General features: G+C 40.3%; 2 protein-coding genes across 3 annotated transcripts in view; one reads left to right on the top strand and one right to left on the bottom strand.

The window, feature by feature from the left end:
• Positions 1 to 25,330, bottom strand: part of LOC126183474 (mucin-5AC-like) — a 653,654-nt gene that overhangs the window by 311,006 nt on the left and 317,318 nt on the right. The gene's annotated exons all lie outside the window — the stretch shown is intronic.
• The window catches only part of LOC126183473 (zinc finger protein 135-like), a 106,024-nt gene that overhangs the window by 37,235 nt on the left and 43,459 nt on the right, over positions 1 to 25,330 (top strand). For both annotated transcript variants that reach the window (XM_049925490.1, XM_049925489.1), the window contains one exon: positions 20,896 to 21,060. In XM_049925490.1, the coding sequence (XP_049781447.1) occupies positions 20,896 to 21,060 (165 nt within the window). The remainder of the gene's footprint in view (positions 1 to 20,895; positions 21,061 to 25,330) is intronic.

Genomic DNA, 25,330 nt, shown 5'->3' on the forward strand with positions numbered 1-25,330 from the left:
TATCCAAATTATCCATTAGTTATAGGTGGAGACGTTAATTTGCCATCCATTGACTGGGAAAATTACACGTTTATCACAGGGGACAGAAACTAAGACCCATTGAAGTTATTCTAGGAGCGCTCTCAACATACAACCTTGAGCAATTGGTTAGAAAACCAACTCGAGATGGGAACATATTAGATATCTTGATGACAAACAGACCTGATATTTTTGAGGAAGTTAAACTAGAAGAAGGTACTAGCGACCATAATGTCGTTGTGGCTTCCATGTCCGTGGAAGTTGCAAAAAAACCAAAGAAACAACATAGAGTTTTCTTGTTTGGGAAAGCAAATAAAAGTGTCATTAATGAACATCTTCATAGTCAGCTCCAAGCATTCACCACGGGACACAAAGATAAAGAGCATCTTTGGTCAGAATTTAAAGGTATTGCCCACCATGTGCCTAGCAAAAATATAGGGGAGGGAAAGGATCCACCTTGGTACAACAAACATATTAGGAAGTTGCTGAGAAAGCAGAGAATTTTGCACAGTCGTTTTAAATGTAATCAATGCCTGGCTGACAAATAGAAATTATACGAAATGAAAGCAGCTGTCAAAAGGTCAATGAGAGATTCTTTTAACAAATTTGAAAGCAATATTTTATATGCAGGTTCTAAAAAAAAAAAAAAAAAAAAAAAAAAATTTGGTCGTATGTAAAATCTATCAACGCTACAAATAATTCAATACCTTCTCTTGCTGACAGTACGGGTAATGCAATGGATGATGATAAACAGAAGGCCAAAATTATAAATTTAGCTTTTAAAAATTCATTTATGGTAGAGGACTGCTGCACCATTTCCCCTTTCATTTATTTAACAAACGCAACGATGGCTGACATAGCGATTAGTGTATCTAGGATTGTAAAGCAGTTAAGGACGCCAGGAAGGCATCTGGCCCAGACAGTATCCCCGTAAGATTATATGTTGACTATGCTACAAATATAGCTCCATTCTTATCCACCATCTATCAGAGATCATTGGAACAGCGGGAAGTTCCATGGGACTGGAAGAAGGCCCAGGCCATAGCAATCTATAAAAAGGGGAGAAAATCGGATGCACATAATTACCGGCCAGTTTCACTGACATCCATTTGTTGTAGAATCATGGAACATATTTTGTGTTCAGACATAATGACCTTTCTAGACTCTGGGAAGCTCATCTGCAAAAACCAGCACGATTTTAGGAAACAGCGGTCATGCGAGACACAGCTGGTCCTCTTTGTGCATGATACACAACAGGCTCTAGATACAGGCTCTCAGGTTGCTGCCATATTTCTCGACTTTTGAAAGGCATTAGTCTCAGTTCCGCAGTGTCGCTTGCTCCAAAAAGTGCATGCTTACAGTCTATCCGATGACATTTGCAGTTGGATAGAAAGTTTTCTAACAGACAGAGAGCAATATGTCATCCTGAATGGGGGGGGGGGGGGGCGGGGCTCAACAGAAGCAAGCGTAACTTCAGGTGTGCCCCAGGGCAGCGTAATAGGTCTGCTGCTTTTTACGATTTACATAAACAATCTAGCTGATGGTATTGACAGAGGCATTAGACTGTTTGCCGATGATGCTGTAGTCAACAGGAAAGTAGTATCACATGAAATTTGTGAACAAATCAATGAGGAATTGCAGAAAATAAATGCATGGTGTAATGACTGGCAGTTATCCTTCAGTATTAGTAAGTGTAACCTACTGTGTATAACAAGGTGAAAATCCCCATTAATGTATGAGTACAAAATAAATGCCTAGTCTTTGGAAGCAGTAACATCAGTCACGTATGTGGGTGTGACTATTCGAAATGATCTCAAATGGAACAATCAGATTACACAAGTAACCGGCAAGGTGAACTCTAGATTGTAGTTTATTGGTAGAATCCTGAAGTGATGCAGTCCTCCAACAGAGGAAATTGCTTACAATATGTTGGTTCGTCCAATCTTAAAGTATTGTTCGTCTGTGTGGGACCTTTACCAGTTGAGTCTGATTAAAGAGATTGAGAAGGTCCAAAGAAGAGCAGCAAGATTCATGAATGGTACATTTAGCCATCGCAAGAGCGTTGCAAATCTCATAGAAAGTTTGAGGTGGGACACACTTGCAGGTAGACGATGTGCTAAATTGAAGGTGCTGCTCACTAAATTCCGAAATCCGATCTTCGCCGAGAATGTAGAGCATATATTATTACCACCAACTTTCAAATCACGCAATGATCACCATTCAAAGATAAGGGAAATTAGAGCTCGTACTGAGACATTCAGACAGTCGTTTTTCCCTCGTGCGATCCACGAATGGAACAGGGGGGGGGGGGATAGATATGACTTTGGCGCGAATCGTGCCCTCCGCCACACACCGCTTGGTAGCTAGCGGAGTATGGATGTAGATGTAATTGTAGATGTAGATATTTCAGGATAGTTGGCCGCCGATAAGCTGGGATAATGAGCAACCATTTCCACTTCATTGGATTAGTGTCCCTCTCATACTGTGTTCCATATATTGGAATTCTCCTTTAGTTTATTTCTCCTCCTTCAAGGCATCTGTGGTTTTCAGCAGTGCTGCATCTTCCCTCTGTTCAGCAGCACAGCAGCAGTATCATTTAATGCTACGATGACTAAGATTTCATCCATGCTGCTGTGTTCCACCAAAGGATACCATGAAAGGCAGTCAGTGTCTTTGGGTTTGTGAACATGTTTGTATACACTGTGATGTACTTATGAGGCCTCAGTGACCATCTCACAATTCAACCCAACTGATCTTTCACACTAGACAGGCAGCATAGAGAATGGTGGTCTGTCACAACATTGAGTGGTTTGCCAAATAAATACGGGTGGATGATGGCCCAAACAACTGCAAGGCACCCTCTCTTCATTGTAGAGTAGTTCATCTTGGGTTTGGAGAGTATTCTGGAAGTGCAAGCTATCACCTTTGCAGCACATTCCAGAATTTGAACCAGAGCTGCACCTATCCCATAACCAGTAATATTGGTGTGAATTTTTGTACCAGCATTCTCATCCCACAATGCTTGGACTGTAGAGGATGTTAGCACTGCCTTGAGGACAAGGAAACTTCTTTCTTCCAGGAAAATTTGGTGTCTCCCTGCAGTAGTTCTCATGAGGGATGCGCCTTGATAGAGAAATCCTTTATTAATAGCTGATAGTAAGAGCACATTCTGAGAAAACTTTTCAAATTATAAATGTGTAGAGTAGTCAGAAAATCTGTGACTGCTCTTTTTTTTCTGGCTTAGGAAGGGCTCCACCCCCATTAACTAGAGGCCCCAAGATATGTGTTGGGTGGTGAAGAGGCACTTCTCATCTTCAAATGTAAGCATATGGTCTGAGAATGCACCAATGTGGTTGTCAGGCAGAGGGAGACACACGAAGAGAGTGGGAAGGAGGTGATAAGACAGAAGGTGTGGAAACTATTGGATGGAGAGTGTGGGGACAGTATGTTGCTGTTGGTTGTGGCCAGAATAGTTTCAGGAGCAGAGAATGTGTTGTAAGGATGACTCCCATCTGCACAGTTCAGAAAAGCTGGTGGTGGAGGGGAGGATCCAGATGGCTCAAGTGATGAAGCAGCCATTGAAATCAAGCATGTTATTTTTACCTGTGTGTTGGGCCACATGGTGGTCTGCTTTACTATTGGCCACAGTTTGACAATGGCCAATCATCGTGGTGGACAACTGGTTGGTAGTCATATGAATATAAAAAGCTGTGCAATGATTGCAGCAGAGCTTGTATGTGACATGGCTGCTTTCACAGGTGGACTGGTCTCTGATGGCTCGGATGTGACAGGACTGGGATAGGAAGTGCTGCGTGGGTGGATCGGGTAGGTCTTACACCTGAGTCTTCCACAGGGGTATTATCCTTGTATCAGTGGGTTGGGTTTGTTAGTGGCATAGCGATGAACTAGCATGTTGTGGTGGTTGGATGAGTTACAGAACACCACTTTAGGAAGGGTGGGAAGGATCTTGGGTAGGATGTCCCTCATTTAGCATATGATGATAGGTATTCAAAGCTCTGAAGAAGAATGTAGTTCAGTTGTTCCAGTCCAGGGTGGTATTGGGTGATGAAAGGGAGCATTCCTTTGTGGCTTGTTCTTGGGACTAGTGGGAGGATTTCGGGTGTGAGTAGAAATGGCATGGGAGATCTGTTCACAGACTGTGTCTGGGGGATAGTGCCTTTCTGTGAAGGCATTGGTGAGACACTCAGCATACTGGGCAAGGGAGTTCTTGTCACTGCAGATATGCTGTCTCTGGGTGTCTGGGTGGTCAGGATGTATGGTTGGGGGGGGGGGGTAGGGGGAGGGGACTGATGTGGAAGGGATGACAGATGTCGAAATGCAGGTACTGTAGATTGGTGGGTTTAATGTGGAGAGAGGTGGGGTGGATTCATCAGAGAGGAGGTGGTCAACATCAAGGAAGGTGGAACGCTTGGTTGAGGAGGATCAGCTGAAGCAGATGGGAAAGAAGGTGTTGAGGTTGTGGAGAAATAAAGATATGGTGCCTTTACCCTGAGTCAGATCACAAAGATATCAAAAATAAACTTGAACCAGACTAGGTGTTTGGCATTTTGGGATGCTAGGAAGGTCTCCTCTAGCTTTTCTGAACTGTGTAGATAGGAGTTATCTTTACAACACATTCTCTGCTCCCAGTATTATCCTGGCATCAACCTACAGTAACGTAGGTAACCTCCCTCAAACAGTTTCCACCCCCTCCATCCTTTCACCTCCTCCCTATTCTCACCTCCCACCCTTCTTGTGTGGCTCCCTCTGCCAACTCACCTGCCAATATTTCCCTGCTACTATACTTTTTCACTCTCCTGCCCCCTTTCCCTCCCCATCCTCACCTCCTTGCCCCACAGCCTCCCAATGCTGCAATTGTTGGCAGTCTAGTCCCTGCACCCTCTGCCAGACAATGCTGCTCTCCTCTCCTTTCCCCCACCTTTACTTTGCTATCCCTTTCACTTCCCCACATTCTCCAGATTGTTGCTGCTTCCATTCCACATGACAGTTGTATTCTGGTCTGAGCTGCTAGAGATGGTGGTTATGGGTGTGTGAGGTGTCTTTGCTTGTGTGAATGAATGTGTGTTGTTTCTCTTTCTTTCTCTGATGAAGGCTGTTGCTGAAAGATAATGTGTAAGTGTCTTTTAATTGTGTCTGTCTGCAACTTCATGTGTCATCTTTACAGTAAGTAGCAATCTTATCTTTTCCTTATATTCTTGATATTCCAACCTGGAGTTTTCATTTTTTTAAAAAAACAACAGTGTCATCCAGATGACAGAGACATCATCCATTTAAGGTGTCCATCATATGCTTGAAGGTGGTTGGAGTGTTAAGTACTTCAAACAGCACAACTCTGAACTCATAGAGGCTGTCAGGACTTGTGAAGGCAGTCTTTTCCCAGTGAGCCATAGTTGCAAAAATGCTTTGCTCCTTTCAAACAGTCTATGGTGTCATCCATGTGCAGCAGTTGATAAACATATTTTTTTTCGTAATTTGTTCAGTTGGTAGTAGACCCATTAAGTGTCATGTGCCATTCTTTTTCTTCACGAGGACACTCTGAAGGTTCACTTATGACACATTGCAGTATCTTCTCCGCTTCCTTCTGAATTATATGTTGTTCAGCTGGTGACACCCTATACAAGCACTAGCTGATTGGTAAATGATCCCCAGTGTTGATACTGTGTTTTACCAGGTACTGGTTGTTCTGTCTTTTCTCCACTCCAGATTTGAAAGCATCTGAAGATTACTATTGAACAGCTGACACTCAATGACATTGTTGCTCAAATCAGGCAAGATCTTATTGGCATTTCAGTAGTAGCTTCCTCTGCTGTGTTGTCTGTAGTGGTCGCGGGGCACGAGTCTTCCTCGATGGCACTGAGCTGCCCATCCTAGACTGGTTCAGCTGTTTTATGCACGTATCTGTAGGGATGTGTTGTGGCTGCCCATAACAATTAGTTATCCAAAGTTTTCTTTAACCACATGCAGTGTTTATGATTATTGCTGGTATGTAGCTTTCTTTTGTGAACCTGAGTAGCTTTTTACGATCTACAAAAACTTCACAGTTTAATGCAGCATCTAGATTTGTGACTGGAACTTTTTTTGATGACAGTGTTGGGATAACAGTGTTGTCAACACACACAACCACCCAGAGCATTCTTTATTTGGTGTGCTTGTTGGAATAGCTCCATCAGTAGGGAGCTCTAACCTCTCACGGTCTATGAGTGCTTGTGATGCCTGCAGGAAGTTCTAAGTGGCTTTTTTCTGTCATTGATAGTTATTCTTGCAATACATGTTCCTCTCGGAGGATGTATTTCACATTTGCGACCTTCAGCCTAATCCCTTTTGTGTCATAGAACACAGTCTTCTTTAGCTGGCGATGATAAGCATTCAACATTACAGGGGGGGGGGGGGGACCTGAGTCAAATAGCGCCTGGACAGGTTTGCTGTCAGTGATAACATCGATGAGATTTCCTGGCATCTTGGTAACTGTTGTCCATAGAGAATATTTGTCTGTGGGAGCCTCATCTCCATAGATAGTTGCCTTGCTTAGTTTTACTGAATTTGGGGGCTGAGAAAGTGGCGGGTACCTCTTAATGGCGGTGGGGAATGGTTGCAGTGTGTTGGGAAGTGACCTCGTCGAAGGTACAGTGATAGGCTTCATCCCACAGGTCAACTGCAATTGTCTGCAGCTGGCATGAATAGGATTGTTGTGATGGTTGATGCCATGCATCATAATGTTAGTCAGACACTCACCCTTCTTTCTCTGCAGTAGCATACATCTCGTTTAGGCTGTGTAAAGTGGAAACATACGAGCATGTTGTACTTCAAATTTTATTCCGCTGTGGGGTGTTATGCTTGGGGGATTAGTTGGTTGTACCTGCGTTGGCCAGGTGCTGGATTGTAGTTTAAAATTTTATTCCGCTGTGGGGTGTTATGCTTGAGGGATTAGTTGGTTGTACCTGCGTTGGCCAGATGCTGGATTGTAGTTTAACAGCCGCAACATAGATCTGAGTTGGCTGAGTCCATTCTTCCTGGCATACTTGACTGATAGTAAAGATTGGTTCTAAAGATCGATACACCTCATCTTCAATGTTCTGTTTTACTTCCCGACGTAAAGGGTTGACATTAATGGGTGCTGTTTCTTGTGTACTCGGTCTGACATTCCTTGCTACCATAAACTGCTGTCTCTCTTCTCTTACTACATAGCTTATAGTGGTCTTGTATAACTGCCTTGAGGATGAAATTCGGGAGTCATCCATACGTTTTTCATCTGACTCATTTCTGTTGCATTTCCTCGATGCGCTGGCACAACACAACTTGATGGATTCTCTGTTGTGACATCTTCTACTAGGAGAGCTTGGTACATGTCTTTTGTACTCCTTTCATCGAGTGCGAGATTTTGTCAGCTTCTGTCGTGAGTATTTCATCTGTAAGGGACAGTATTATGAGGGCTGTGACTCTTGATAAATACAACTAAAACAGTTTTTGCATCAGTCACTTGTTTATTTTGGCACAACACATTTTGATGGTTCACACAATGATCTTCAGGTGGGGAATTGTTTCATCATTTTTTTCTTTTTTTCCATTGTTCCTTAGTTGCTTCAAAATTCACGTAGGTATGTTCCGTCCATGAACAACAATTTCACCTCATGAAATTTGTGCTACAAAAGTGGATTATAATCTGAAAAACATGAAAAAATGTAACGTAGTAACATATTATAACTACTACATAATACATTTATTATATGTGTAAAAAACATGTCTTACATAGTGCTGAAGATACTTCTCAAGTAAAAGAAGTGAAACACATATGGCAATAAACAAACTGCCTTCCATTTAGTTGCATAAATGGAACATACCTTCATGGAGAATTGTTTATTTACATAGCTGGTGTTAGTGAAGGTACAGACAGTTTTCCCGGAAACAGACCAAGGAAGTGAAGGTTACTTTGTGTCTTTTGCTAATGATAAAAATTGTTTATTTAGAAATGGCACTTTTTTTGTTAAAAAATAAAAATAAAATTAAAAAGTAACCCATAACATCTCCCAAAAAATTTTCAATATCTGCAAGCAACACAATATAAGAACTACATTCCTAACAATCGTTAAAATTTGCCAAAGACTTCCTCATAACCTTAAAAGCAGTCAAGATAAATTTTCATCCTCTGGCATATGTAAACTCATATATAGTAAATGCCCAGGTCAGTACATAGGTCAAATAGGTCGTAATTCCATGCCATATCCACAGAACACATCAATGCCTTCTGATATACACACATCACAAATCTGCAATAGCGTTCCATATAGAAGATACAGGACATCCATTTGACAAAATAGAAAGCAACCTTTAAATACTGCATACTCTGAACAAAGGGCACAGAATGCCTTTATATGAAGAACTGGAAATCTATATATGCAGAAAGAAACTTGAGGAACATCCCTTCAGTGACAATAGTGAAACAGGCTCAACCAACTTTTTCAAAAGCTTTGACAAAGTACTTAAAGCATTTTCTTAATATACAGTTCCAGTGCACAACATTTAATGTAACCACTCACATTCTCTGATCAATATGTTTAACCTACTACAGATATGCATTTTAATATATTTTGTGTGGGATCAAAAATTTAAAAACCTGTCTCACACTGGCCTGATTTAGCTTCACTGATCAGGATAGTAAAAACATGCATATATTAAGGGAATTTTCATTGACAAAGCAGGCTTATCACATTCACACAGTTCTATACTGTTCTATCCTGATTAAATTGAGCTTAACTTAAATTCCATAAGGCAGTGAAGCAATTTCGAAGTCTCGGTGCGACGAAAATTGTCAGTCAATCTCCTGGAAACAATTGTAATAATTATTTACTTTCGGTGATCACATGGGGAAGACCGGAGATCTGCTGGTAAGACCGTGTTAGCCTATTTATTTGAAGTAACGGGATATCTTGAGCATACAAAACGGCAGATTCGTCCAGTGTAAATCAGACGTTCCCCACTGATTCCATGCAACACAGCGTAGTAAGCAGACACTGTCAATAATTATCAGTTAAATAATACACGAACACACTTACTTTAGTTCAGTTCATGTATTAAATTCCTTCTCATACAGAATCTCATCAAGATGGTGACTAGCTCAACAATACATACATATACAGGGTTATTACAAATGATTGAAGCGATTTCACAGCTCTACAGTAACTTTATTATTTGAGATATTTTCACAATGCTTTGCACACACATACAAAAACTCAAAGTTTTTTTAGGCATTCACAAATGTTCGATATGTGCCCCTTTAGTGATTCGGCACACATCAAGCCGATAATCAAGTTCCTCCCACACTCGGCGCAGCATGTCCCCATCAATGAGTTCGAAAGCATCGTTGATGCGAGCTCGCAGTTCTGGCACGTTTCTTGGTAGAGGAGGTTTAAACACTGAATCTTTCACATAACCCCACAGAAAGAAATCGCGTGGGGTTAAGTTGGGAGAGCGTGGAGGCCATGACATGAATTGCTGATCATGATCTCCACCACGACCGATCCATCGGTTTTCCAATCTCCTGTTTAAGAAATGCCGAACATCATGATGGAAGTGCGGTGGAGCACCATCCTGTTGAAAGATGAAGTCGGCGCTGTCGATCTCCAGTTGTGGCATGAGCCAATTTTCCAGCATGTCCAGATACACGTGTCCTGTAACGTTTTTTTCGCAGAAGAAAAAGGGGCCGTAAACTTTAAACCGTGAGATTGCACAAAACACGTTAACTTTTGGTGAATTGCGAATTTGCTGCACGAATGCGTGAGGATTCTCTACTGCCCAGATTCGCACATTGTGTCTGTTCACTTCACCATTAAGAAAAAATATTGCTTCATCACTGAAAACAAGTTTCGCACTGAACGCATCCTCTTCCATGAGCTGTTGCAACCGCGCCGAAAATTCACAGCGTTTGACTTTATCGGGTGTCAGGGCTTGTAGCAATTGTAAACGGTAAGGCTTCTGCTTTAGCCTTTTCCGTAAGATTTTCCAAACCGTCGGCTGTGGTACGTTTAGCTCCCTGCTTGCTTTATTCGTCGACTTCCGCAGGCTACGCGTGAAATTTGCCCGCACGCGTTCAACCGTTTCTTCGCTCACTGCAGGCCGACCCGTTGATTTCCCCTTACAGAGGCATCCAGAAGCTTTAAACTGCGCATACCATCGCCGAATGGAGTTACCAGTTGGTGGACCTTTGTTGAACTTCGTCCTGAAGTGTCGTTGCACTGTTATGACTGACTGATGTGAGTGCATTTCAAGCACGACATACGCTTTCTCAGCTCCTGTCGCTATTTTGTCTCACTGCGCTCTCGAGCGCTCTGGCGGCAGAAACCTGAAGTGCGGCTTCAGCCGAACAAAACTTTATGAGTTTTTCTACATATCTGTAGTGTGTCGTGACCATATGTCAATGAATGGAGCTACAGTGAATTTATGAAATCGCTTCAATCATTTGTAATAGCCCTGTACATCCTTCTTTCACGACTAATCGGTAAGAAGTCCTTCATTCTTTTCATAAGAGAAAACATAGATAGCAGAGAAGCTATTCCATGGAGTAAATGGACGCTCCAAGGAATAATTGGGCTTGAAACTACTTTGCATTGATAATCGGTAAGATAAGAAGAGATATTTCGAGATATGTACTGAGTTATTTAATTTATAAATTTCTGAAAATATCGCGGAGAGACCGCTGCAAGAGACATTACATCGCCCCTCGCAGCGAGCAAAGTTGATATGTATCCACTTTGCAAGCTAACTATTGGCTTAGCTAACTCGTTAGAATTTGTGGAACATACGTTCCTATATATTTTAAGAAGTTAGTAAGATTTTTTTTATTTATTACAAGAATTGAAAGAGATTTTCATTCATCACTAGATACCTAGTTGTTGCTTTCACATGTACTGGGGCATACCCGCATCCCACGTACACAACCAGGGAAGATGGACTTATATAGTTGTTAATCAGGTCTACCTATTCAGGAACTGGCCTTCACAGGGAAACCCCGGAAAACCTGGAGGCTTAGACCCCTACTAGGTATCACAGATGATAGGAAAGACAGAATAATTTAGAAATTTGAGAGTTATCTAGAATTCATAGGAAAGATAAAATCTGCCTCATAGCCAAAAAAAATCTTTACACATGCAAAATTTTTTACAATCTTCTGAAAAATTTTCTTCATCGCTGTCTTGCTGAACTGCGGTGAAACTGATCGAACAGGAACATGGGACACGGCACGGAGGACAGGCGTCGCATTGGCGTACCGGACAGGAGACGTAACGGATTTGAGAGACCAGAAGGAACCTCAGGAACAGGTACAAAGGATTGTGGCATGAAACAATCGAAATTCATCTAAGGAATGGTCAACTATTAAAGATTCCTGGAAGAGAAGGGTTAGTCGAATTTTTCCAGATTCATTTTTGAACTCAAATATGGACCTGATCCATCCAATCTTCCATCTGAGGAATGGGAAAATCCATTCGTCTTATACTTTCCACACCTAGGTGTCTTAATCGATACTGTAGTTGCACAATATCACAACTCCAGATCGGAAAACAATTTTTGAAAACATGGATAATTTCATCCATCTTCTTGAGTAATCCGAAAGGTTCTAATCCTGGTTTTAATTATTTATTTATTTATTTAATTTGTTTTTTCGTTGGCTTTTCCAGGTGGAAGTAGATTTGAATCTTTTCTAATTTGGTTTCAAGTACGAATGTGGATAGCATGTCAGAATATTAAAAACTTTATTATTTGAGACAATTTCCAAAAAAAATTATATCTTACTCATACATGATTAAAATGAAATTTTGCTGAAAGAGAACGTTTAATTAAGTCTTGCTGCATGACCTCTCCAGCTGAAATTAATCTTAATTAGTATTTATTGATGATCAAATTTTTCTCCTTTATACTCCAAATGCCGCATTTTCTCAGGAACATATATGAATGCAATATAACAATAAACAAATCCAACTGGAAAATGACACCTTATTACAAATTCAATGAAGAACTTTCTTATTAACTCTAATTTTATAAAGACACACTAAGCTGGTTAATTAAATTCTCTTGAATAGAATTTAGCTCGCCGCGGTTCATTTGTTCTCCTGTGAACTGTCAGTTTACAAACACTAACTTCACACGCAAGCGCCGTATTCGATCATATAGTTTCAGTAAACTTATGCTCACTGGAGATTAACACTCCCTGAATGTATATTATTTCACACGCATAAGCTTCTTTGGTGATCATCGTGTAGACAGATAATCCGTAAGTCTTCACAGCATCAATAGCTACAGTTCCACTTACTTTTCTAAATATTCCTATACTATCACAGAAGCAATCGCTTACTGTTCATTAAACTATCACAGATGCTTGGCATGCTGTCATTTAACCTATCACAGTAGCTGAGGCATACTGTCCTTCACACTTCAATTATTATTATTATTTTTTTTTAACACTCAATTACTTCATACAGACTTTTCATTTAATTTGAAACACTTTCCTTAAAAGTACCTCTTTAGGTCTACATGGGGAAATAATCATTTTATTCTTCCAGAATCTGGATATGCTAATAAATACGCACCAGGATTCGGTATATCAGCTATTATATATGGACCTGTATAAATTAGATTCCATTTTCTGATGGTCTTCTTCAACCTTGATGACTTGATGTGTCTTCTTAAAAGAATTTTTTGTCCAATATTAAAAGTCTGAATCCGTTTGATGTTTCTGTCATGGATTTCCTTTCGCTGTCTTGCTTTCTCCGTAATATTAATGAGAGCATTGCGAATTTTTTCTTCCCATGACATTTTGGTGTCCTCGAGTTTAGGCAAGTTATCTACCCAAAAGTTTCTTTCGTTATCTCTGAACATCAGTTCATTCGGGGTAAAGTTTGTAGAACTATGAGGTAAATTATTATAAATCTGCTCAAACTCGGTCAAATAGTTTATCCAGGTAGTTTGTTTATCATGACAGTACGTTCTCATGAATCTGTTTAGTTCTCGAAAAACCCGTTCAATTAAATTCCCTTGTGAGGAATGTAGTCATTTACAAACTTTACTGCGGCAGCTCTTGCAGTTGCTAATTTTATAGGATATAGTTTAACATATTTTGTAAACACATCACAGAATCCAATAATGTACTCAACACCACCTCTGGCTCTAGGAAGTGGTCCACAAATATCACATGATATAAGTGATCTTGGTGCTTCAGGTATTATTGAGTGAAGCGCAATTTTATTTCCCTTGTTGTCCGGCTTAGCCTTTTGACAGAGAACACATTTCTGTATGACTTTGTGCACTTTTCGTCTTATATTTGGGAAGTAACAATAATATCTAATCTTATTAGCACACTTTACAACACCAACATGACCCCAGGTCAAATGTGTAAACCAAATTAATCGTTCTTCATATTCTTCGGGTATACAGACACACCACTTTGGATTCTCAGCCTTCCCAGATTTAAAAAATAAAATATTATTCACAAGCCGGTAGTATTCCAAATTGACCATAGGATTTTGTTGATTGAATTGTCGTATTACAGCATTCCATCGTCGATCCTTCTTCTGAAGCTGAGCCATTGTCTTACATAAATGAATATAATATTACTTGTAATTATTTTCTTGAAGAAGAAGCACTGGTAATTCTGCCTTATTATTTACATCCAGTTCAGGTGTTATTCCTTCTGCAGATCTTGACAGCACGTCAGCTATAATATTTTCTTTTCCGGCTACATGAATAATTTGAAACTGATATTCTTGCAGCGCCAACGTCCACCTTGACAAGCGAGGATGCAGCAACTTACAAGTTTGTAAAAAGGCTAGTGATTGGTGGTCACAATAAACAGCTATCCTTGAGCCATATACATAATAATTAAACCTTTTCAAAGACCAAATAACTGCTAAAGCTTCCAATTCCGTAGTGGTATATGCTCTTTCACAGGTGGATAAAACTCTGCTAGCAAATGCAATTGGACAAAAGGTTTTTACACCATCGATGTACCTAATTTGAAATAAACAAGATCCTAATCCGACATCTGATGAATCAGTGGCTAAACAGAATCCGACATTCATATCAGGGTGGTATAATAACGGAGAATTTATCAGTTGATCCTTAATTTCACAAAAAGCCTTTTCACAATCATTAGACCATTGCCATGGTACATCTTTCCTAAGGAGCCGGTTTAGTGCTTCAGAGTTCATTGCTTGAGTTTTAATAAATCGACGAAAAAATGAAGCCAAGCCTATAAAGCCTTTCAGTTGTCTTCTGTTTCCTGGAGTTGGAAAATTTTTTATCGCACTAATCTTCGCTTCTGTTGGAAGAATGCCTTTTGCATTAATCATATGTCCTAAGAATTTAATTCTCTGTAGAGAAAATTGGGATTTTTTTTTAGATTTGCAGTTATACCAGTTTGTTTGAACACAGCAAAAACCCTCCTAATAAGTTGTACATGTTCCTCCCAAGTTTTAGAGGCAATTAATAGATCGTCCACAAAATTGTTATTCGACTACGTAGTTCTGGTCCTAGGGCATAGTCCAACGCAGAAATAAAAACTCCAGAGCTAATATTGAGAGCAAACGGAATGACCTTGAACTGATAGCTTCTCCCTCCATATATAAAAGCAGTAAATTTTCTTGAGTCCTTGTCTAACTGGACTTGCCAGAACGAACTTCTCAAATCAATACTGGTTAAATAGGATACATCTTGCATCAGTGTTCTCCGGATGTGTGCGCACAGGTACTATAATTTTGTTAATTTCCCTTGCATCTAATACCAATCGAACTTTTCCTCCTGGCTTTGGTACAACAAGCAACGGAGAACAATATGGGCTGTTCGACGGTTCAATAAAATTCCAGTTTAACATTTTTTTGTATCTCTTCCTGAACTGGTTGTTTTAATCGCCAGGGAATGGGATAGTGTGTGCGGCAAAATGTCTTATGGGGCTTAATCTGTAATGTACAAACATATCCTCTAATAATTCCGGGCTTTTCATCGAAAACTGACTCATATTCTGTTAATATATTGAATAATTGTTCCCTCTGACTATCCGTTAGGCAATCTGACTCGGCAATCTTCTGTTCGACTGTTTGTCTGAAATCCTCTTCTTGAATTGAGTTGATCGATAGTCGGCACATATTATTATTTTCAGCACAAATCAACCGCACAGCAGCACCACGGAAATATCGCTCATACACTGCCTCCTTTCTCAGTAAGATCAGTGTAACAAATTGATCTTCGATTTTAAAATGCACCTTTCCTTCTACCAAGTCCAACTTGCAATTGCAGGCTTGCAAAGTTCCATTGCCAAGAATACAATCTACTAACAACTTTTCCACTACAAGGAATGTGCATTGTTTAGCTACATTTCCCAATTTTATCTCTATAAGCGTTTGTATCTTGACGTTCCGGGATTTTGCTCCCACTGCACCTATAACTCAATTTTGTACTGGTAGGACAGGAATTTTCTTAATTTTACTAATTCTGCGAAACAAAGTTCCGGATACTACGTCTGTAGATGAAGCTGTGTCCAATACAACATTGGTTAAAATTCCTCCCACTTCTGTGATGATCTCAGACACAGGAACCCTTTTATCTTCAACTACACAGGCCTCTAAGTCTCTTGTCAATTCATCTGTCATTAATTCACCTTCATTATATCTCAACATTGCCACGGAATTAATTTCGTTTAAAACAGCTTTGCCCCTTTTGTATTCCCCGGCCGACTTTACGGAGCATAAAGCAGCCCTCTTCAGTTTAAATGTCGATTATTATTTCCTCTTGAATCATCTACTACTCCTGTGATGACTGGTTGTTGTTGATGACTGGTTGTGTTATTTGCTTTAAATCGAGGGTCAGAATTTCTGTAATTTCTGTACGCATTATTATTATTATTTGAAGACTGCTGGTTCTGATAATCTCTTGCATTTCCAAACATTGGGTTGTATCTGCGACCTGTTTGATTGTCTCTGAATCTGCCCCTCGCAGCACAGTTATTGAAATTTCCATTTCCGTTGCAATTGTTTCTGTTAAATCTCTGACTATTCCTAGTATAATAATTATTAAATCCGTTTCCATTCCGGTTTGCGTTTGGCGCCTCAATCGCTCTCCTCTGCATAACCGGTTGTCTTGGCTGATGTTCATCTTCCTCGATCATATCTATAGTGTAGTCGTGAAAGAGTCAAGGTCATGCTCATTAATATACAGCATTCTATTTCTGATGCTGGCCGGAAGTCGAGATTTTAATATGCCAATCACGTCTTGTAGAGGCATAGGCTTATCCCAATACCGCGATTTGTTTATATATTTCTCAAAGTATTTCTTTAAAGACCCACGTGAAAAGGAAAAAGGTTCCGAGTATAATACCTCCTGCCTTAAACGTTCTTGTACTCCTTCAGACCAGTATTTGGATAAAAATGCTCGTTCAAAATTTTCATATGTGTCCCAAGTTGATGTCATATCAGATGCCCATATAGCTCCTGACGCCTGAATATAACCGGTCACGAAACTAACCTTTTGCCACTCACTCCAATTTTTTGGCAATACTCCCCTAAAACTTCTTATAAACTCTACAGGATGAACATTTTTCTTGTCTGGGTTGTAGATCTGGAATTGATGTTGTTTCAGCATTTTCTCCTCTGCATTGCTTTTACAATTACAGGCATTATGACTACCCTCATAGTGTTGTGATTGATGTTGATTGCAAAAACGAATGTGTGCATTAATGTCCCTGTCTGTACTTGGTCGGGTAAATAATGTAGCTTCATTGATAGATCTTGTTATGGGTTAATTTCCTTGCGTGGAACACAAATCTTCTCGAGATAGATTTAAAGATCTCTCAATGTTTTCTTTCCATTGTTTTAAGTTCTTCACCTAGTTGTTCTTTGGCTTCTCGAAAACCTTTATTAAATAAATTTTCTTCAGAACTCTCGGTCATAGATTGTATAGCTGCTCTGACCGTATGTTCAATATTGTCGGATCAAATGCTTTGCCTTTCTAAACTTAACTGCGAGAATTTTCCCGCGAGAATGTTTACCTTATGATCAACCTCGTCTTGTCTCTCCTTTATGTTATTTATGGATTTATCCAAATTTTGGATGTCCTTTGGGATCTTGTCTTGTGATTGTCTCAAATTCTGCATATCTGCTGACATCTCATTTACTTATTGCTTTAATTCATCTTGAACTTCAACTAATACCGGAATTACCGCGATAGAACATTGCATCTGTTCTTGTGCTTGAACTATCTGTGGGATTGACTCGACCTGCTCTTTAATAGTATCAAGCTTAGTAGCAACATACTCAGTTAGCTCTAGGCGTAACTTCTTCGCATTTTCATTACACTGCTGAGTGACTTGCTCAATTTGAGCAACTAATTTTAATTCTGTCTTTTCATTCTGAATTTTCAATTCTTCCGCAGTTTTATTTAATTTATCATCAAGTTTCTGAAAACTCTCTACTAATTTATTATTTAATTCCGCTTGATTAGCTTCTAATTGCTCCTGGACTTTCACTTGATTGGCTGCTAATTGTTCATTCATTTCCCTTTTAATCTGTATTTGCGCTTTAGTTAATTCCCTTTTAGTCTCTATTTGCGCTTTAGTTAATTCCCTTGTAGTCTCTATTTGCGCTTTAGTTAAGTCTGTTACATTTTTGGCTAACAGTGTTAACTGCTGCATGATTACAGTCAATGGGTTTATTTCGTCCTGCTCAGATGGCATCGAAACACTTAAGCTTTGTTGTGGGGCCTGACTAATGCTGCCGCTAGGCACTACTTCAGTTAAGCTAGCGTCTAATGTTTCACTAACCTCAGAAACAGCTGAGGGCTGTTGTGATTCGCTCTGCTGTTGCATTGCCATTTTATAAGCCGCCCTAGTAAGAACCATTAATACACAGAACAACAAATATATAAAGTCACTCGCATCTGAGTTAATAATGTCACTGACCTAAACTTTGCATAATACTCACTTATAATAAACACTTCCTATCTAAAGTTCAACCCAATCAATCTGATTCAAACCGATAGACATTTAAATAGTTATTATAAATTTCTGTCTACAAAAATTTAATTGTATATTCTCTGGCCTGAACGACGTTCTCGTAGGTTGTGGCGAAATTGTGACTTCTGGAACAGGCCTCGTCGTCTTTTCTCTCGTGCACATGCAACATAAAATTCACACAATGTTTAAGTAATGCTCAAAAATGAGTCCTGTCACAGTGAAGCCAAATTTAATATATTTTGTGTGGGATCTAAAATTTAAAAACCTCTCTCACACCGGCCTGATTTAGCTTCACTGATCAGGATAGTAAAAACATGCATATATTAAGGGAATTTTCATTGACAAAGCAGGCTTATCACATTCACACAGTTCAATACTGTTCTATCCTGATTAAATTGAGCTTAACTTAAATTCCATAAGGCAGTGAAGCAATTTCGAAGTCTCGGTGCGACGAAAATTGTCAGTCGATCTCCTGGAAACATTTGTAATAATTATTTACTTTCGGTGATCACATGGGGAAGACCGGAGATCTGCTGGTAAGACCATGTTAGCCTATTTATTTGAAGTAACGGGATATCTTGAGCATACGAAACGGCAGGTTCGTCCAGTGTAAATCAGAAGTTCCCCACTGATCCCGTGCAACACTGCATAGTAAGCAGACACTGTCAGTAATAATCAGTTAAATAATACGCGAACACACTTACTTTAGTTCAGTTCATGTATTAAATTCCTTCTCATACAGAATCTCATCAAGATGGTGACTAGCTCAACAATACATACATATACGTCCTTCTTTCACGACTAATCGGCAAGAAGTCCTTCATTCTTTTCATAAGAGAAAACATAGATAGCAGACAAGCTATTCCATGGAGTAAATGGACGCTCCAAGGAATAATTGGGCTTGAAACTACTTTGCATTGATAATCGGTAAGATAAGAAGAGATATTTCGAGATATGTACTGAGTTATATAATTTATAAAATTTCTGAAAATATCACGGAGAGAATGCTGCAAGAGACATTACAGCATGATCTATTTTAATCATGTAGAAAATTAATATAATAATTGAGGTATGCACATATCTGTGTTCAGATTCAGTACATTCATGTTTTTTAAATTAAGGGAAAACATATTTTTTTGCAGCCAATGCTGCAGCCCATTCATTTTTTTTTTTTTTTTTGAACGGGTATGTATATATGAATACCTAATATAGTAACTGAACTGTGCACATGAGAGTATTCTGGTGCAGCCCATTCATATTTTTTACAAAAGAAAAACATTTATGTAGAAACCATTTAATAGTTTATCCTTGTATCCAGTGTAAACAAACATATCTGTAATACGTAAAATATATTTAAAGTGACAGTGTAAATGTAATGTGCGGTTGACAGGACACACATCAGGCAGCAGTATGCAGACTTTTTATAACTCTGCTGTCCCAGTAAGTACAATTCACTGTCAGAAATTCATGGCTTCTTCTTTTTTTACCTCGAAAGTACCTTTCCTAAGTATAAACAATTTTTATCACTGGCAAAAGACACAAAATAACCTACACTACCCTTGGTCTGCTACTATGAAAAGACATCTGTACTCTTCACCAACACCAGTTGGATTGTGTCAAGGATGGGGAAGGAAATCAGCTGGGCCCTTTCAAAGGAACCGTCCCAACATTTGCCTGGAGCAATTTAGTGAAACCGTGGAAAACCAAAATCTGGATGGCCAGATGCAGGTTTGAACTGTTGTCTTCCCGAATGTCAGTCCAGTGTGCTAAACACTGCGTCACCTCGCTCAGTTGTGGCATAGGGGCAACACATTCTGTATAGAGGACCGTGACATTTCACCATGGTATTGGGCCCTCGTCTTCAGTTGCTCCTCTGCTAAGCTTACTTGCTTTTTATTGTCACCAAATGTTTTCTTTTGTTCAACCTAGAATTTGTCCCAGCTATCGAGCTTCTCGTCATCATCTCGAACCACTGCTGGGCTGTGCCATCCAAATAAAACTGCTATTTATACCTGCATAAAATATTCCAGAATATACAAACACAAGAAATTTTGAGAACCTACTACAAATCGTAAATTCTAAATAACAAATATTTGCTTGAATTGAATGCAGCACACTTCATGACAGTACAAACACCCAAAAATGTTGTATATTCTATTTCATTTCTTGATTTATCTTTGTTCATTATTTGTAATGGAAGTTTTAGTGGAAGATTTAGCAGTTCAAATATATATGAACATGTGCATTCTGTGAGGTGGCATCGTACAACCAATATAATTTTCAGTGAACACAAGGAAAAACATTCTCTTTACTGATTACAACAACATAAGTAAACATTGTAAGAATGTTTATAATTTACCAGAATGCAAGTGTTGTATGTATGTAAATATGGCTAATATTACATGGGTAGCTTTGTGGCACTGCCATTAGTATGTTCATGTAATTTTTGTATACTGTTATAATTAAAATAACAACAAATTTAATTATTTTAATCAGCACAACAACATTTGAATGTAGTAAGAATTAAGAGAGAACAGTTGCAGCATTGGTGATGTCATGCAGTTCGTGCAATTATACAACATATTTTTAAACTGTGATGCACATTATTGAAAAAGCATCCACCCAAGAGGTTGGAACCATAATACTAATATTTTCCCATCCTTATGAACTCAACACCTTTATCATGAGGGATGCTGACTCAGTTTTTGAGACACACAAATGGGAAAGCACAGAAGATGTAATGGCTGGCACGTTTAATATCGTTGTAAAAATGTTATGTGGCTAAGTAAACAAGTAATTAGCTAACTACTAATTAAATAAGGTATATAAATGTTTTTGTTCATGTACACTTAATTTGTGTGTTTCAGATCCCAAATGGTGAAAATTTTCATGAAGAACTGCAATCAGGTGGAAAAAATGACACTGCAGCAGGAGAGAGTGTAAAGCCATTACTTCTAAGTGAAAAATTGCACAGAGTTCTTTGTCTTACCGAAGAAAGTGATATGAAATTGGCTCAAGAAAAAGTAGCCAAGGTTTGTGATATACAGTGTAATTTTCACAGTGCAGAACAAAATATTTAGCTAAGTTTATGTTTTGAGTTTCTTAATTCCCACAAATGGAGAGCACTTTCATAAAAACCATTTGGTGTTAGTAGTTTCGAAGAATATTTCATTCATAATCAGAGAGAGAGAGAGAGAGAGAGAGAGAGAGAGAGAGAGAGAGAGAGAGATCATCAGTAACAGATTGAAGAGCACTCTAAATGATAAAGATCATTGATAAAAAATTTTGTTGCTGCTTAATGTACCCCCAAAAGAAAAAAGTCTGAAGGAATAAGGTCCAGTGATTGTGTTGGTCATTCTATCTTTTCACCTCTGCCTAATCACTGCTACAAGGATTTCTCGTCAAGAAAGCATCTATGTCTGCATTGCTGTTACCTGCACATACATTCCTACCACACCGTGACTGCAGTGCACCCACTGCAGGCCAGCTAAGACCATGACACTCTCTAGTAGGAAGGCAGCAGCAGCATCATCAACAACAAATACAGTGCAGTTTGTTATTTTCAGGAATGCAGGACACCATCACTGTAGGCACTGCTGTCACCATCAGGTGGCCTTCCAATTGATGACAGGAGGTGCAGCCAGTGCTTGTCTCTTTCCTTCTGCGTGTGAAGTGCAAGGAAAGAGCCTGTGGTGTATATCTCCTCCTCTAGTGTACTTAGGCTGGTGCATGGCCTCCTAGATGCCAGGCATTGTTGGAAGGTATGCTAGGCAATTGCACCAACTACTTCATGGTACCTCATTCGGAACAATCCCAACCAGCACTGATCTCTGCCGATGTGAGTAGTTATGTCTCAACGGATCCAGGCCCACCAACCTAGGCTCCATGTTACGCTTCACTGTGCTAAGGCTTGATCAGGTGCCTTCCACGGAGTTACTGCTCTGTCTTCCTGTAACTCCCATCAGAGCTGTTCCATAACCTGTAGTGTTATCATATGCATGTGCCCCCCCCCCCCCCCCCACACACACACACACACATACTGTTATGGTGACAATGATAGTTATGACCTCGCAGCAATCTCCTCTCGTCTGCCATACTTCTTAATGGCAGTGAGGATAAAACTCTTCTTGGCATATTCCATTTCTGTCACTGGTGATGCAGTTTTCACATTGCACTGTCATTTCCATTTTTGGCACTGAAATAACTGATTAGCCAATGGTCATAACATTCCTATTTCGTCTGCCATCGGGCTGCCACCTCCTGCAGCTGTGGTTGGCATTGGCAATCGGATCACACATATTTCACTGGCTCTAGCACTGCTTCTCACATACCAGATTTGGTGACAATCCCGCATTTTCACCTTTAGTCATGCTCAGTCATGCTACCTGCTGACTAGGTCAGTTTTGTGGCTCCAGTGCCACTTTTTGGTGCCTTTTTTCCCCCCACAGGTTTCTTTGCTCCAAGCTCGCTCTCTGTTGACGCTGATTCCTCTCTTTGCTTCCTACCATTTCCGTATGGTCTTCGTGCCCAATGCTATTTATGTTTTTCTGACTTCTTGGATGCAGGGTTACACTACATTCTGGCAGCATCGAGTTCCTTTGCCCTTGGTCTGCAGCCCTCCTCCTGCTGCCATTTGAGGCAGCCTGTTGCATTTGCACATTGCAGTCATGGCAGGCACTCTTCTAGAGGGTATCTTTCCTCCGGACATTAGGCAGCCATGGGGCTCAAGTCCCATCTTTGAGGTCGACCGTCTTCTGGGACTGACTGTTCTCCATGGTTCCAAGGAGTAACCACTTTCTTTTCTCTGGCCCCCTCAGCTCAGCTGGACCCTGCATTCATCATTCCTTTTCTGATTCCTCTTACTTTACTTTGTGTCCCTGGTGCATGTTCTGGCGGCAAGGGCTCAATGGACTGTTTTCTCTGGTGCTCTGCTCTCTTACCTGCCATACTCTAACACTTTCTCTGGCTGCCTCCATGTCAGGTCTTCCAGTGGCTACACCCTCAATGGATTCCTCCAGTGTTCCACCCTCTTCCTTCTGGCCGCTCTCAGCCACCAATCCTCCCATTACCTGTCCTTAATCTATTTATTTTTCAGTTGTGCCCATTTGTGTCCACTTTGCTGTTCACTGTTGTGCCCAGGCTGTCCACATTATCTGCATGACGCCACCTCTCAACCTCTGGTACTGGCTATGCAGCTGCCATTGGCTCCACAAAAGTTCTGGAGCAATGACTAGATGGTTTTGTTGTCTCTTTCCCTGGGGGGGGGGGGAGAGAACATGCGGTGTCTTCACCTACAAGCAAGATTGCTTCACCAGTTTCTCCACAAGAAAGAATAGAATGTGGTGTCCATACCTACTTTCCAACTGCACAGAAACCACAACACACCCGTGTCTCAAGGGTGGCCTAGTTTCAGGCATTGTCCACTTTCTGTTCAGGCTTTCCAAGCCAGCTACAACCACAACAGTCCTGAGTAGCTAGCCACCAACAGCAGCGGTAAAAACTTCCTGGCAGATTAAAACTGTGTGCCAGACCGAGACTCGAACTCGGGACCTTTGCCTTTCGCAGGCAAGTGCTCTACCAACTGAGTTACCTAAGCACGACTCACGCCCCGTCCTCACAGCTTTACTTCTGCCAGTACCTTGTCTCCTACCTTCCAAACTTAACCGAAGCTCTCCTGCAGACCTTGCAGGACTAGCACTCCTGAAAGAAAGGATATTGCGGAGACATGGCTTAGCCACAGCCTGGGGGATGTTTTCAGAATGAGATTTTCACTCCGTCGAGTCTCAGTCCGGTACACAGTTTTAATCTGCCAGGAAGTTTCATATCAGCGCACACTCCCCTTCTCTTCCCCTCCCCATCTCTTCCCCTCCCCTTCTCTTCCCCTCCCCTTCTCTTCCCCTCCCCTTCTCTTCCCCTCCCCCGCCGTTCCCCTCCCCCGCCGTTCCCCTCCCCCGCCCTTCCCCTCCCCCGCCCTTCCCCTCCCCCCGCTCTTCCACTCACCTTCTCTTCTCTTCTCTTCAACCCTTGCTTCCTTTGTGCAACCTAGCTCCCTCCCTACTCCCTTGCTTCTGCTGTTCTCAGACTTCGCATGTTCCCTCCACCCTTCTTTCCTATATGCTCAAATCGCCGCTCCCTCCCTCTGCTTTCTTTCACTTTCCTGTCCTTGTTCCCGCTTCCTCTGTTCTTACTCCTGTGCCCTTATTGCCAAAGAAACTGAATTTCAAGCCTTGTATGGTAGCTCATATATTCTTCCCACAGTTGTAATTAAGTGAAGTGACATGGTAATTGTGACACTAGACTTCTGCTCAAGTGTAGAGGGCTTTAAATTTATGTTTCTTTGTTTTCCATAAATATTTTCTGGTTGGGTCTGGAATGGATCATTCAAATGGACCAGATTCAGTTCCTTGACTATTTAGGATCAGTACTAGCTTGTGCTCCATTCCTTTTTAAATTCACGTGTGTTGAATTTTCCCTCTTACTTTCCAGGGCACTAACATAGCAAACATTATCAGTGGCTTTTAATTACAAAGATTTAGCTATTATATTGCCATGTCATTTGTTGCCCAGTGGAAAGTCTTCATATACCCTCTTTTGTAATTGAATTAGAGGTAGCTGTGATGCTAGAAAAGTCTTTTTGAGCACATGCCTACTGTTGATGAGGTTCTGCATGTTGTTGACTTTGTTTCAAGCTGTATTCATTAAGAATATGTTTCTGTGTAGTAGTCATTAATCAGCATAGCTTCATAATGCATATCTGTAGTGACATCCATGTCAAACAGGCCACCACAATAATTAGGATAAAAGTAAGTGCTGCTGATATTAGGGAAGTGAATGTAATTGAGTTTCTCGTCAAAGCACTACTATGCACAGTACCTGTGGCGAAAAAGAGAGAATGTATGAATTCAGAATTTTTTAATAGTTTCATAATTTACTGTATGTCACTTTTATGCATATCAAAGTAGTACAGTAATGTGTGTAATGTAGAATATGATGCACATACTTGTTGCCCAAGAATTTCATAGAAATAATTGTCAATGTGCTGGATAGTAACAGCAAAGCAGAGTTAACACAAAATGAGTAGGTCGAGGGAAAGGTAAACAAAGAAAAGTGATCAGTCAGGATGAGGCCAGGTCATAAAGAAACATTAAATTTATAGTACTAACCTTCACTATAGATGGTAACTGCAAATGCAAAATGGTATGCTAGAAAGTGTGCCAAAACTAATGGATGACAAGATAAAGAAGTGGTGTTATATAAAATAGTGTTGGTAATATGTGAATAAATGTATTACACCAATAAGGT

This window comes from Schistocerca cancellata, chromosome 4 (genome assembly GCF_023864275.1).
Source record: "Schistocerca cancellata isolate TAMUIC-IGC-003103 chromosome 4, iqSchCanc2.1, whole genome shotgun sequence".
Taxonomy (NCBI): Eukaryota; Metazoa; Arthropoda; class Insecta; order Orthoptera; family Acrididae; genus Schistocerca; species Schistocerca cancellata.